At 45.8% G+C, this 14,831-nt stretch overlaps 2 protein-coding genes across 5 annotated transcripts in view; one reads left to right on the top strand and one right to left on the bottom strand.

The window, feature by feature from the left end:
* Positions 1-4,737: 4,737 nt before the first annotated feature.
* Positions 4,738-5,676, bottom strand: LOC138842448 (proline-rich protein HaeIII subfamily 1-like). The gene is made up of 2 exons (XM_070044349.1): positions 5,484-5,676; positions 4,738-5,402 (listed from the first exon to the last, which is right to left on the bottom strand). Exons 1-2 carry the CDS (start codon positions 5,674-5,676, stop codon positions 4,738-4,740), a joined length of 858 nt encoding a protein of 285 aa, XP_069900450.1.
* The window catches only part of GARRE1 (granule associated Rac and RHOG effector 1), an 82,182-nt gene continuing 72,314 nt past the window's right edge, over positions 4,964-14,831 (top strand). Inside the window, exon 1 of one of the 4 annotated variants that reach the window (XM_030874423.2) lies at positions 4,964-5,013. The gene's annotated coding sequence lies outside the window, so the exon portion shown is untranslated. Of the gene's footprint in view, positions 5,014-11,728; positions 11,762-14,831 lie in introns of those variants that run through there. The other 3 variants (XM_060289405.1, XM_060289409.2, XM_060289407.1) reach the window with 3 other exon arrangements.

Genomic DNA, 14,831 nt, shown 5'->3' with positions numbered 1-14,831 from the left:
CCTGGCAAGGGCTTCTTGGCCACAGCACAGCCATTTCCAGCCAGTGGAGGGTGGAAATGGAGAAAGAACAACAGGATGCTCAAATGGTTACGGGGAAAGGGAGGGGTGAGGAGCGACTTCCTCAGGGAGACGACCTGGACACTGGGGCAGAAGTTTCCCCTTTGGCACATGACCCATGCTGCCCTCACCCCCTTTCCTGCCTGGGGCTCACCACCCAATAGACTAGACTGGCCTTGCCCCAGGTCTCTCCGTACTCAGCAGCCAGCCAGTTGCTCTGTGCCCGGAATGTCTGGCCAGCCCTCTCCAGACTGGCTCCCAAATCCTGTGGATTCTGGAATGCAGCTACCCTTCCTGACGCTCACAGCCCATCTTGCAGCTTTCACATTCTGCCCAAGCGAGACCAGTAAGGTAAAGGAGAAAAGTTACTCTCCAAACTCAACCCCGTTGCCCCTGCCCACCCCCTCCCCACGACCATCACCACCAAGAACACTCAGCTGGCTGTGAAAACCTCTTCCCTGAACGCTCTTCTTTCAGACATGCCCACTAAAGCCAACAGGTAAAAGCCCAGCCTGGAAGCCCTGGCTTTGACTGCATAAAGAGCACACAAGCCAACAGTAATAACTTCGGCTGTTTAAGAAAATCATTTCTCTAATCCCTTATGAGCCCCTCTCTGTGGGATGCTCCTATTCTGCAGCTCTGCTGATGTTAGGAATGTGAAACCCTCATAAAAGCTAGACGTAGAAAACCAGCTTTGTTTTTCTCCACAAGGGGAGGCACCTCAGGTCAAGGCCAAGGTGCACCTCTGGCCCATCTCACTAACACAGTGCTCTTGGGTCACTGAGGAGCTCCTGAAACCCTGTTCTGCTCACTCCTGCCAGAGAACAACCTCCGAGGCTCCCATCGCTTCCATGGGGTCTGGCTCCAACTTTGCCTTTAAACAATACACAGGAGGGCAGGTGGATTCAGGGAGAGGCCTTTGTTTCCTGGCCTGGGCCTTCTTGGCTTCCTGAGGGGCAAGTTGAGGTGTCTGTCTGGTGGTCTCTGAGGCACCATCCCATCCCCCTGTGCATGCTGAGTCTCTAACCGTAGACCTCTCTGCAGAGCTGAATCAAAGCTTCTGTACCTGAGGACATGGGGGCTCCAGGAAGGTCCAGCCTCCACCTCTAGACCTGTGGGCTCCATCCTCTTTTTGGGCACTCTGGTGTAAGGGAGCTTGGAATAAAGAGGTGATATGAAGTGACAAATGTCTCAAACCTGTGTGGTGGGTACATGGATGTTTTTTCCTTTCCTCTCCATATGTATGTGCGTTTGATGAACGAAAATAGTTCAAAGCTCTAGGAGGTGGGTATGATAGTTATAGATGTGCTCACAAACCAGACTTGATTTATCCACAATACAAGATGTCCTCAGGTAAGTCTGAGAGGTCCAAGACAGCCTGGTGCTCAGAGCACCACAGACGCCACCAAAGGGGCCCCAAGGTTGGCAATGTCCATACTGAGTTCCAATAGGAAGCGCACATGGGACTTCCCTGGCGGTGCAGGGGTTAAGAATCCGCGCTGTCAGTGCAGGGGGTGCGGGTTCAATCCCTGGTCAGGGAACTAAGATCCCTCATGCCACGCAGCACGGTCAAAAAAATTAAAAAAAAAAAACAAACTGTATGCATGGCTGAATAGGTCTCTGGAACCTCCTGGTCCTGGACTGAAGTCTAGAGAAGGGCCCAGATGGTGCCAGGCATGAGTGGTTTCCAGCACATTACTCTGGGACCATGAAGCTTGGAGTGAAGTGAGCAACGGTGGTTGAGTGTGCAGGTCAGAGCCTGCCAGGGGGCCCTTTTAAAGCCCCCATCCAGTGTTTATCAGGTACCTCTAGGCATGGCCACTAGAGGCTTGGAGGGCCCTGTATTAGGAGCTAGGAGAACCTCCGAACAAGAGATAGGCTTGTCCTGGGACTTCCCTGGTGGTCCAGTGGCTAAGACTTGGTGCTTCCACTTCAGGGGCGGCGGGTTCGATCCCTGGTCAGGGAACCAAGATCCCGCATGCCAAAAAGAAAAGAAGAGATGGGCTTGTCCTGAGACTGCAGGAGCCACACTTGGCCCACTCAGAAGCCGGGCACCATCATCTCTGATCCCTTTTCCAGCCTACATAGGTACGATGACACCAGTACCCGGGGACACTTCCTCCAACCCAGCTGTCCTCTTCCACGTCACATCCCTTCTCCTGTAGCTTGGGTTCCACAGCTTGTTATGTCAGTAACACTCACCCCTCTCTCTGTTATTCAACCCCCAGGTGAAGCCTTTCTCCATCTTCTTACTTTTACCTGAAAGCTGCTGGGGCAAGGCAGTTAATATGAGAGAAGGCTCTATCGACCTGAAATAGATCCTCAGTACAATTTGGAAATTCTACCACATTTTTCCTTTCCGCATTCAGACCTTTCTCACTCTCCTCACACCTCTGTCTGCAAGTTCCCCTCACTCTTTACTGCAGCCTCAGGTAAACCCATGGCCAAGCATTTTAGATCCCCTCCAGCCTTTTCAGAACCTCACAAGATGAATCACATCATCTTTCTCCTGTATATTCAGTCTCTTTTTGTCAACTGGATCTTCCTCTCTGACACTGAAACATGTTTAAGTTTCTTCCACCTTAAAAAACCAACCACAAAAAAGTCTTCCCTCAATCTACACCCACCTTCAGCTCCTACCCACAGCTTCAACAGCCCCCTAAGCCCCAGTGACATCTTCAACAGCCCCCTAAGCCCCAGTGACATCTCCCAGTGACAGCTTCAACAGCCCCCTAAGCCCAAGCTCCAGACCTCCAGCCCCAACTGCCTACTCGGTGCCTCTTCTTTGATGTCATGTTCACAACGGCACTCATGGCCTTCTTCCTGTCTTCCTCCCTTCCAAATGTGGTCTTCAGGAGCTTCCCAGCACTGTGTGTCACCACTCCAATGGCTCATCCCAGAGACCCAGGAGAGATTTAGGATTCCCTCCTCTTTCCAACCCTCCATGTCTAGTTCAACCACTGACTTTATTCCCCACTGCCACTACCATAGTCTGTGAATGGCTTTCAAAATGAGATTCACACAGCTACTAATGTAAGAAGGCAATCTATTGGGGTAGAGGAAGAAAATATTAGAATTTAAGACTTATCTTTTAAAATTCTTTTAATGTATGTTCCATTATGTAAATAGTATATTAGTAGTGTAGTGCATATAATTTATAAGTAAAATAAATATGGACGATATTCAAACATTTTTCCTGATAGATGTTCAAGAACAAAAAAATGTGGAGGTCCTGGTTTACATCAGGATCATCTTTTGCTTGGACAACTGAAATAGACTACTAACCAATCTCTACATCCATCTACATACCATCTATCCATCCATCTATCTATCATGGTAAAATATACATAAAATTTACCGTTTTAACCAATTTCTTTTTTTGGCAGCATTAGGTCCTCATTGCTGCTCGGGGGCTTTCTCTAGTTGCGGCAAGCAGGGGTTACTCTTCGTTGTGGTGCGTGGTCTTCTCATCGTGGTGGCTTCTCTCGTTGCAGAGCACAGGCTCTAGGCACACAGGCTTCAGTAGTTGTGGTGCACGGGCTCTAGAGCGCAGGCTCAGTAGTCGTGGCCCACGGGCTTAGTTGCTCCATGGCATGTGGGATCTTCCCGGACCAGGGCTCAAACCCGTGTCCCCTGCATTGGCAGGCGGATTCTTAACCACTGCGCCACCAGGGAAGTCCCCCATTTTAACCATGTTTAAGTGTACAGTTTTGTGGCATTAAGTACATTCACATTGTTGTGCAATCATCACCACATCCATCTCCAGAACTTTTTCATCTTTCCAACCCAAAATTCTGTACCCATTAATTACAAACTCCCCATGCGCCCCTCCTCCCAGTCCCTGGAAACTACCATTCTACTTTGTCTCTGTGAACTTGACTACTCTAGGTACTTCATATAAGTGGAATTATAGAATATATCTTTCTGTGACTGGCTTCTTTCACTTAGTGTAATGTCTTCACGGTTCATCCATTTGTAGCATGTGTCAGAATTCCCTTCCTTTTTAAGGCTGAATATATTCCTTTGTATGGATATACCACATTTTGTTTATCCATTCATATATCGATGGACACTTGGGTTGCTTCCACCTTTTTGACTTTTATGCGTAATGCTGCTATGAACATGGGCATACAAGTCTACATCCACTCTTGCCTCTCCTCTCTAGTCCTTCTCCACAATGTAGCCCAAGTAATCCCTTTAAACCCACAAGTATGGTAAAATCACCCCTTGCTCTCAGGTGAGACTTTCTCACTACCTTCGTTTCTTGAACACAAAGCCACCAAAGACACCTGCTGTTACTTCTGCCATAATGTCCTTTCCTCCCTGCTTCTTCAACTTTTTCTTTTCCCCACTCCTCTCCCTCTTAGGACCTCAACTCCTGCTCTTTTCCTGAGCGAAGAATTCCCTGATAACCCTCCTTCACTAGGTCAAGGGACGCTCTCCCTCCCTCTTCCACTTTCCCCTCCTACCGCTTGTCGCAATTGGCACTATACCATCAAGCGCATTTATAACAATGATTGTTTCCACCACTAGAGAATAAACGTATGAGGGAGAGGGCATTATCCACTTCCTACAGCTCCTGCGAGGACCTGGCATCTAGTAAGTGCTCAATTCTTCAGTAATTAATTTTCATAGTAAGTCTGTGAGGACACAGCTGACCCCTCCCGCCCGGAGGCTAAGTCACAGTGGAGAACCAGGGTGGCCCTGCGGACTCTGGCCACCGGTCCTCAACCCCCGCCCTGGCTGTCCCATTTGGAGGTCCTCCGTCCCTAGGCAAGGGGGCGCAGGGCCCTCCCCGCCCCGCTCGCGCAGGGAATGGTTGGGGACCGCTCCTAGCCGCTTGGTCTGCAGCCACCCGGCGTCCGCCTGGGGAGGGGGCGGGGCCTGCCCGGAGACGTCACTTCCGGTGTACACAGCCGGTTCGGGCGGTGAGCTGGGGGCCGGGGCGCGTCGCAGGTGAGGAGCGGGCGCGAGCAAGTGCTGCCTGGCGCAGGCGGGCGGGCTCAGGGGGTGGTGGGTGGGTGGTGGGCCGCGGCCGGGGCTGGCGACTGGACGAGCCCGCGGGGCGCCGCTCCGCTTGGGGCCGCAGGGCTCAGGGCCGTCGGCTCCCGCCCCTTGCCCGTCCGCTGTGGAGGACGCCGGGCTCTGGGAGCGCTGGCTGACCGGACGGAAGCCTGGAGGGGCCTCCTGGCTCGTGCCTGAGACCGGGGGCGCGGCGGGGACCCCGCGGACGCGGGGCAGGAAGGGCGGGGGGCGCTCCTCGGGCCGCCGGAGCCGGGGAGCTCGGGCTGGCGCCGGGACCCGCTCCCGGAAGCCCGCCGAGCAGTTAGCGGAGGGACGGCGGCCTGTGGGTCCCGGGGTCTACCGGGACTGCCTAGGGACGCGGCCCTCACGCCGCCCCGCGGCTGCCGGTCGGCTGCGCGCACCTTCCCCGCCGGGCCGGGCCCCGAGGAACACGATTTTCCGGCCCCGCTGAGCCCGCTGGCGCAGTCGGGCCAGGGGAGGTTCCGCGGGGACCGCCGGAGGGCCGGGGCTGAGGATGAAGGACCCACGGCTGAGGGGCGAGCGTAGGGTCAGGGGTGTGTCTTCCTGCTCCGCGCGGTGCGAGGAAAGAAGCATGCCTGGTTGGCATGATAAGAATTTTGTTTATTCTCCTCACAAATTTTGCCAGATAAATACTCAGCTTGGGGGGGGGGTTAATTTGAAAATAGCTTGTTTCCGCTCCTTGCCCCCATTATAAAAGCAACTCATTCTCCTTTCTTCACATTCAAGACAGCACAAAAAGTGTTGTGACAATACTTTTTAAAGTGACAGTCATCCACCAACCTACCGCTCAGTGACAGCCATTGCTAACATTTTGGTGATATCAATAAATACAGATATTATCACTTCTATGGACTTCATAATGTACCATTGTATATCATAAGTTAACCAAGCCAACATATACCAAGTTAATATGTAGATTGTTTCTAATTCGTCACAAGATAGACAGTTCTGCCAAAAGGATTTGTCTGATTGTTGTTTTGGGTTAAATTTACAAATGAGGTCAAAGGTAACATTCATTTAAAAAATACATAGTAGTATTTTTCCTTTGTTGACACTTCAAAAATTATGCTCCATCCCAATATTCATAACATCCATCCATATTTGTTTCTCATTTCATGGTTTTATTTTTACTTTTAGCTGTTTTAAATTTACTTAAAATTTGGTTTTGGTTGAAGATATGAAGTTATTTTCCAAATAGGTTAATTTTCCCAACTTTACTGAAAAAACTGTAATTGCTGTTTTATCATATTTTAGACCTAAAGTTCTAAGTTTGTGTTTGTAAAGGACTACTTACAGATTTGATATTTAGATTTTGTGTATGCTGTTTTATAATTCCATTCACAATATCTTTTTTAAAAATCATTTTCCTTTGCAAGTCCAGGATGTATTTCATGTTTGAGACTTTTTTCTCTTGAAGTAAAAAAAAGTTTAGTTATTGCTGTTTCATTTGCTGTCTTGCTGACAAGATAACAAACTCCATATGAAGAGTTCAGGTTTGTTGTGGCAACTTTTCAGTCTGGCATTTGAGATTCTAATCTTCCTCTATTTTTGCACACGAATACGTAGGTTAGCATTGGAGACCAAGATAGAAAAGTTCTCAGATTCCCTTGGCAAGCCTAGATTTTTCAATCTAAAATTATCTCTGGATTTTTGGAAGACAACATGTTTTAAGCATCCTCTTTAAAAATTTTTAAACAAGTTGCACATGATTCTGCTGAAAATTTTACTAAGTGTTTATTCTGTTGAAAACCCGAAGCCTAATACACCAGCAGCTTTTTGTCAAGCGGGTCTAACAAGTCTATAGGAAAATGATTGTTTCTGAGAGTTAGTGGACTGGGGCATCACATGAGTTGAGTGTCCACTCTTTCCTTTTCCCTCCTGTGACTTTCTGCTTAGTGGAAAATGATGACCTTCCAAGGTGGAGAGAGAATGTTGGTTTGAATAAGGAATTGCTTTTTTGGAGTTACAGAAAAAGCAGGATGCCATTTTCTCTTAGTTCTAAGTTCACCAAGAGCCTGAATGTTTCAGGGGTTGTGCTTCAAATGTCTTTATCCATAATGAAACTGTCCTCCTGAGAGTCCTCTGATTGATAGATGCCGTGGCTGCTGCTTTCTCATTTCCCTTGACCTTGACCATAAGCATTTGGCATGGTGAGCCACACTTTCTTGCTGTTGTGCATCTCCTCTTGGTTGGCCTTCTTGACTTAAGCTATTGTGATCATTAGCTTAACTTTGTGACTGTGCTTTTTCACTTGTCTTTGCTGCTTCTCTTCTTCCCACATCTGCCTGGAAGCATTTTCTAAGGCCCAGCTTAATATCTCTACCTCTTTCCCCCAATGCATGCTCCTTCCCACTTGTCCAGCATGTGACTTCTAGGTAGAGACCCATTTCACCCCCTCATCCTCTTTCCAGTCGGTGACCCCAGCTCAGACTTTGATGCAAGTAATTTCTTTCTCTTCCTCTAACTGACCCCTGGACATGTTTCTGAGGCCATACTTTCTGCAGGTTATGAAGCCCTTCATTGCTTCCCAAGGTGGCCTGTCCTTCATGACTCTAAAGTTCTTACCAGCTGACTTACCACAACTCTTCTTCCTTCTTTTTTTTTTTTGGCTGTGCCATGTGGCATGCAGGATCTTAGTTCCCCAACCAGGGATTGAACCCCCGCCCCCTGCAGTGGAAGCGAGGAGTCTTAACCACTGGACCGCCAGGGAATTCCCTCTTCTTCCTTCTTGATTTGGGTTCTATTGCCATTTGCTTTCTATTCCTACAATTTGATTTAAACTTGTACCTTTGCTCTGAGGGACTTCAAACATAATTTGATCCCACCCTGGATTAGAAAAATGAGACCCAATGAATTTAGTCATGAATTTAGTTATCTCACATTTCTGCAGTATTTACAGTATAGGCCAGTTACTGCACTGGAGGATTGGAATACAGAGCTGGAAGGCACAGCCTAGGAAAGAAAACCAAATAAGCAGTTGCCATCAAGTATCATAAGTGCCTAGAAGCAGGAGACAGGTTTTAGAGATCTTGCCTGTCTTGTTCACTGCTGCTATCTCCAGGGCCTAGAACGCAGTGTTTGGGGAACAATTAAGTATTTGTTGAATGAATCAATGATCATCTGAGAATGAAATCAGAATAAATGTCAAATCAGCTATCTGTAGAATAGATATAAGCCAAGAGACATTTTGTAAATGTAGTTTTGAGAATTTCAGGGAAAACTTTTAAGTTCAACCAAAATGACCCAGCTATAACCCTAGGAAGGCATGATTGGAATGTGTTTGTGGCCAGATGCTTAATTTTATATCCTCAGAAGAAAGATTTTGATTCTAGAAGGAGAGGGTTGGGATGATGTCTATGGAAATTGGGGTGGTGGGTCCAAGAGAAGAATTGGGTGATGTGTCTGTAGTACCTTCTGGGGACCTGGGCCAGAGGAGCTCTGTGCAGTCCTCCACTGGGCCTTTGCTCTTCCAGACGGATGGGTGCATCTCTGTTGATGCCTCTGGTGGAGAGAATCTTTCCTTTGCTTTGCTTCCATGATCCTAATGCCCTTTGATTAGAACATGGTTTCACATGGAGATTTCCTGTTGAGAGTGGTCTGCATCCAGACTCCTGGGTCAGATCCTGGACTTGAGTTGCTGGCTAACCTCTCTGGTTCCCCATCCGAGGAATGGGGATAGTAGTAGCACCTTCCTCTTCGCTGCCTGGCCCCCGGTAAGAGCTCAGTAGGTGTTAGCTCTCATCATTATTTATAAACTTTGTGACTGGCCTTCTGGTTAATACATCATTCACCTTTTGAGCTTAGATAGCCTGAATCAGTCCCCCTGAACCTACTTGCTCCTGGGTGCACTGGGAACCAGAGCTGAGAACCAGAAGGTGGGAAGTCATGACAGATAGGCTCTTCCCAAACTGCTTGTTCAGAGAATCCAGCTGCAGTTGTTAGGGAAGACTGTCAGGTGAAGGCTGTGCTTGAGCTGAGTACTGTGGGAATTGGTGAGTCCAGCACCACAGGAAGGGGAGAGGACTTTTAGGGAGGGCCACGACGGCTGTAAAGGTATAGAGCTGAGCAAGTTTGAGGTATGTGAGTTGCAGGAGATTTAGGCTGAAGGGTGGATAGATATGAATAGGGGAGTAGAGGGAAATGAGATTGGAAAGTGGGGCCAGCTTTTGAAGGTATAATTAATAACAGTCTCTAACTTATTGGGCATAACAGTGTGTCAGGTGCTATGTTCATCCCTTCGACTCACTGTGCTAGCCAGGTTTGGTGTGAAGTGCTTTGTGTATAATACCTTGTTTGGTCCTCATAACAACCCTCTGATGTAGCTATTTACTATTATAAGAGAAATGACATGTTGGATGTCTCCTCGATTCAGCCTGCACATTGCTACAGGGCTAACCCTTGACATCTGCTGTACGTTTAAAAGCCTTTTGTGACTTCTGTTTCCTGATGAAGTCCAAACCCACCAAGATTCTCTGACTTCATGAAATCATCTTTAAAGTGTGAAAATATGTGTCTTACAACTGAATAAAAGCAGCATAGGTGCAGATATGCATCAAACTCAGAGAAATATCATTTCAGTGAAAAAGGCAAGATGCAAGACAATGTGTATATGTGCCCATTTGTGTAAAAAAAGAAAGAGAGGGGGGATACACATGAAATAGGTTTCTAAGTGCAGAAAAACAATTCTCGAATGATAGAAAAGAAAGAGTGATTGCCTTTGGGATGAGGCCCCAGAAATCTAGGCTGTTAGACTGACCTGGCTTTTTCTTGAATACTCTTTTGTACAATACGAATTTTTTCCACTGTGTATGTGTATTTTCAATGAAAAAGTAATAGGAATTAAAATCTAAATGTCTGCTATATACATAGCAGTCACTTAGAGAGGGAATGTAGCATAGAGTTTTAAGGGCAAGGACTATATCCAGACTGCTTGGGCTCAAGTCCTGCCTCTACCACTTAACTAGTCACTAACCTCTAAATCATATAGCCTCTCTTTACCTCAATTTACCCTGTCTGAAAATGGGTGAAGTAACAGTACCTGCCTCCTGGGGTTATAGTGAGGCTTAAGGGAGTTAATATTTGTGAAGTCCTTAGAACAGTTCCTGACAGGTGTGGGTTTTTGTTGGTGGTGGTAGTGTTATGGCCCTGTGTTTTACACCAAAGTGAATGTGAAGATGTGTCCAATCTCTCTGTGTGCTTACAATTCATCTGGAAAGGGAAGACACACAGAGCTAATGATGAGTAATGGCAGTGGAGGCTGCAGGAGCTCAGGAAAGGCTCCATAGGAACTAAAGGGGCCTAAGATGGTGTCATCGAAACAGTGGATCTTAAATATGGGTAACTTCTAGAAAAAGTGAAAGGAGAGAAAAGGATGCAAAGAGGCTTGTTCCAGGTGTGATGTGTGTCCCAGATGGACTGAGGCAGAGAAATGAGACGGGAAAGCGCCTTGAGGGAGCCTGAAAGTGGAATATGTCGTGCCATGGCAGGTCATTGTTAGCCGGCAGAGTTTTTCTTAGCATATATAAAATGATGGGATTTATAGCGATGAGAGTTTAGGCTTGATGAAATGTGCTAGCTCTACCTTGAACTTTCAAGTGATTGTGAGATGTTCCTGTGTAATTTTTTTTTCTTTATTTTGTGTGTGTTTTTGTTTTTGTTTTTGTTTTTGTTTTGCCGTACGCGGGCCTCTCACTGTTGTGGCCTCTCCCGTTGCAGAGCATAGGCTCTGGATGGCGCAGGCTCAGCGGCCATGGCTCATGGGCCTAGCCACTCCGCGGCATGTGGGATCTTCCCGGACCGGGGCACGAACCTGTGTCCCCTGCATCGGCAGGCAGACTCTCAACCACTGCGCCACCAGGGAAGCCCCTTGTGTAATTTTTTTAATGAACCCCTTCATATAGGCCATGTGGGTTACTTGCAGGTTGGTGCTTATAGTCAGTGCTGCCAGTGGGCATCCTGGATGCAGGCCTCTACATTTACTGAATCTATTTCTGGGTTCATTCCTAGATGGTATTGCTTTTTTTTTTAAGCCATTTTGACTATATTCCTGTGTCTAGGCCACTGTCAGATACGTGCTTTTCCAGATTGGTAGTTGCAAAGAATCATAATGTGAAAGTTTTTGAGTGTGGAATTAGAGCTAGATATTACCTAAAAAAAATCAAATTTTCTTATTGAAAATGATTTTGGGATTAGGTGCTAGTGAGATGGTCGTATGACTGGGGAACCTGGGAATACCTGAGTCTTCCCCTACCCCACTCCCAGGTCCCAGAGGGGGATATATGTGCCTGAGAACAGGTAGAGGAAGGCTGGCTTGGCTCCCAGACTTGAGTGCTGTAGGCTGGTAACCTAGGGAGGGAGAGGTGAAAGTGGTTCCTCTCACCAGCTCACAAGGACCTGTCTTGTCTCTGGGTCTCCAGGTAGGAAAGGATGTACCGTGCCTGTCCTTGTCCTTAAGTCACTTTGTAATGTGCTTTGTAAAGCAAGGTGATTCATTCCTTAGCACTGTCCGTGTTCTTTTTCTAGTTTGGGGCTGCAAGAGGGAGTGGTAGGCAGGGAAATGGGAGGAGCCATGACCTCCTTCCCGTCTTGAGAACACAGGGCAGCACTCCTTTTAGTTTGTTGCCAGGACTTTGGGAGTTGGGGCCAGGGCTGCAAGAAGGTAAGAAATATTTTTGAAAGTTGTTGTAACTGTGTGGTATTTGGGGTGGGGGTGGGGAGAGGGAGTTAGTATTTTTACTGCTAGTAGGCCAGAATGAAGAATTTTTAAAAAAGATAAAATGCCGCCTTCTGACTGGTTCCTGGCCTGTTTCAGAGCAGTAGTTCCATTTATTGAGTGCTGTCCTTTATGGATTTAATCCTCACCGCAGTACTGAAGAAACTGAGGCACAAGAGTTCAGGTAACTTGCCTGAGGTCATAGAGTGATTAAGTGCCGTTCATTCGACTGATGGTTACTGAGAGCAGGATTTCATATCTAGGGTCAATCTGTCTCCCAAACCCATACCCATAACTACTGCATAACCTCTCAGCATTGAGAGATTTCATCTTACCCACGAGGTAGGAACATGAGCCACTGCAGGCCTGCTCTCTAGGGCTGTCTTCCCTGCCTCAGGAAGCGGTGGGAGGTAGGGGTGAGATGGGCAGGAGGCTCCTTGAATGTCCTCATTGCTAAATATTTGACCTGCTGAAATGTTTGTGGAGAAGAATGAGCTCCCTAGCTGTAACTCGGATTTGCTGTTCTTTTTGAGAGATGGAAAGGCTTGCTGGGTGTGCAAAATTGGAGTCAGTGTTCCCAGCCTGGAGGAAGGAGCTTCTATAATATCCACTGATGAAATTTTTCATGGGTACCTTAAATTTTCAGAAATGGTCCTGAATCTGAAGTGTATTTATCTAAAGTTTATATAGTTCCTCTCTGTAGTAAGAGAAATAATTTCCATATTATGTTTTGATTTACCTGTTTGTATATAAGCTTCTTGATAAATACTTGTTTTTCCCCATTTGAGGTTAGTTTTGGATAGGTTCCACAGTGCAAGTTGTTAAGAATGAGTAACACTATACAACTTTTGAGTTCTTAAATAACTTTCTAATGGATACATTAGTTTTCACTAGTTCAACATGCTTTTTTTACAAGTTTGGAAACTTTTTGGATAATTGAGCTAAAACTAGGCTTAAACAGAGCTGAGTAGATCAAGGCCTTATCATGCTGTAATAAACTGCAAAAATAAATAAATAAAAAATAAACTGCAGGTTTTTAATAGGTGTAGATTAAAAAAATTTTTTTAACAAATTGGATTTGAAAAATTAATCAATGTTTTGTGATTTTTACTTTAAAGTAATGATTTACTTTAAAGTAAGTTATTCTAACTCCTTGATTTATACTCGAATTTCCTTCAGCAGCACAGTTTATCACAAACGTTTTCGTAGTGCTTGGGTGCATTTTGATATGCAAATTTTTAAATTATCATTATTATTATTTTTGGCTGTGCCACTCGCATGTGGGGTCTTAGTTCCCTGATCAGAGATCCAACCCACGTCCCCTGCATTGGAAGCAAGGAGTCTTAACCACTGGACCACCAGGGAAGGCCCTGATATGCAAATTTTTATTGGTCTGAGACCATTTCAGTTTACAGATGTAAACTTTGTTTCACCTGAGTAAACTTTTTCAGATGTTTAGGAGCCAACTTTGTTCACCTTTTGGTGGTGTATGGTAGTTGCTTGTAGATAAACCTTTTCTTGGCAAGGCTCTGACCACCACCACCCCCCTTTTTCCTTTTCTTTTGAAGATTTCTGTTTAACAAATATTTTTTTGGCTTAGAGTGTTTCTCAAATAAAATTCAAAAGTTCTTATATTTAATTTGTTGTTATTTTTTGTTTTGTTTTTGTTTTTTTGGTTTTTTTTTTTTTGGCCACACTGCTCAGCTTGCAGGATCTTAGTTCCCTGACCAGGAATCGAACCGGCACCCTTGGCAATGAAAGCACAGAGTCCTAACCACTGGACCGCCAGGGAATTCCCTGGCCTATTTTGTTTTTAACCTGTGTTATTTTGAAACTAAATTTCAACTCTGTTGACTTTGTGGTTAGAAAATTTATTTCTTCTGCTTAACTGAAATTATCAGTTATTTGTAGATTACCAGATATAAAAGCTCTTCAAATTTGCTAATGACAACTTGCTTTGTTTTTATAGAGGAGTGTCATATTTTGTGATGATAAATTGTTTTAGAGCAAGTGTCAGTACAAGGGGCAGTCAGGTGTCAGTCACCACGTGGGAGCACTTGGTTCCTCCATTAGACCAGAAGCTCCTTGACGTCAGCACTGTTAACCTCTGCATCCTGGGTGCCTGGAGCATTCAGGCACGACTTACAGGGTTGAGCCATGCCTGTGGGCACAGGTGTAGAAGCATCTTTATTTTAACTATGATAGATTCCAGCTGTGATTAGAATTTTTTAGAATTCTATGAATAGAATTTTTATTTAGTAGGGTTTTTTCTATCTACTTGAGTTTTCATACCTCAGTATAGGAAAGCATGGGCTTCAGATTTTGTCAACCAGTCAGTTATTTAGTAATTTTCCTTTTGTTTTGTTTTAATAGCAGTTTTAGTAGCCACTTCTTGACTAGGAAAAATGTAGTTTAATCTTGACTTCCTTAAAACTTTTTCATTGACATTTTTTTACTCTGATAGAACTTTAATGTTTCAGGAATTGTTGCATGATTCTTTAAATTAAAATGCGTTAGTGTTCCTTGAAAATTTTCTATATAAACTAGTGTCCAGTTTTGAACATAGTTTTCTTTGGGAGCGGTCTCCTGGGCACAGAAGTAGTCTGGGCTTGGTGGACCCAGAAGTGTCACTTCCTTTCCTCTGGCCTTGGCTCTCCATGCCTCCCTTTCCGTTTTGATGTTTTAATGATACCCTCCCTGCTCAGTGATTTGTGTTCAGGAAGCTAGGCAGTGATTACCTTTGTTTCTGCTTTGTGAATTTCTCCCCCCACTTCCTATTTTTACTGAGCAACTACAGGAAGTGAGGCGGCTCCTGGCTGGCTGCTGCTAAGCTCTGATGTTAGGTGGCAGAGGACAAGGCCTTAGGGCCTAAGCCATTCAAAGCATTTTACACCTTTGACTTTGCACTGCCTCCTTCTTCAGGAATCGTAGGAACACGCTCTTATGATTGGGTGATTGGGTTGAGATGACCACGTGTCCTTGTCAGCCTGGGGTTGGGGGGAATTGGGTGCCGCTC

Source organism: Globicephala melas, chromosome 19, assembly GCF_963455315.2.
Source record: "Globicephala melas chromosome 19, mGloMel1.2, whole genome shotgun sequence".
NCBI lineage: Eukaryota > Metazoa > Chordata > Mammalia > Artiodactyla > Delphinidae > Globicephala > Globicephala melas.
This window is presented reverse-complemented; position numbering and strand designations above follow the sequence as displayed.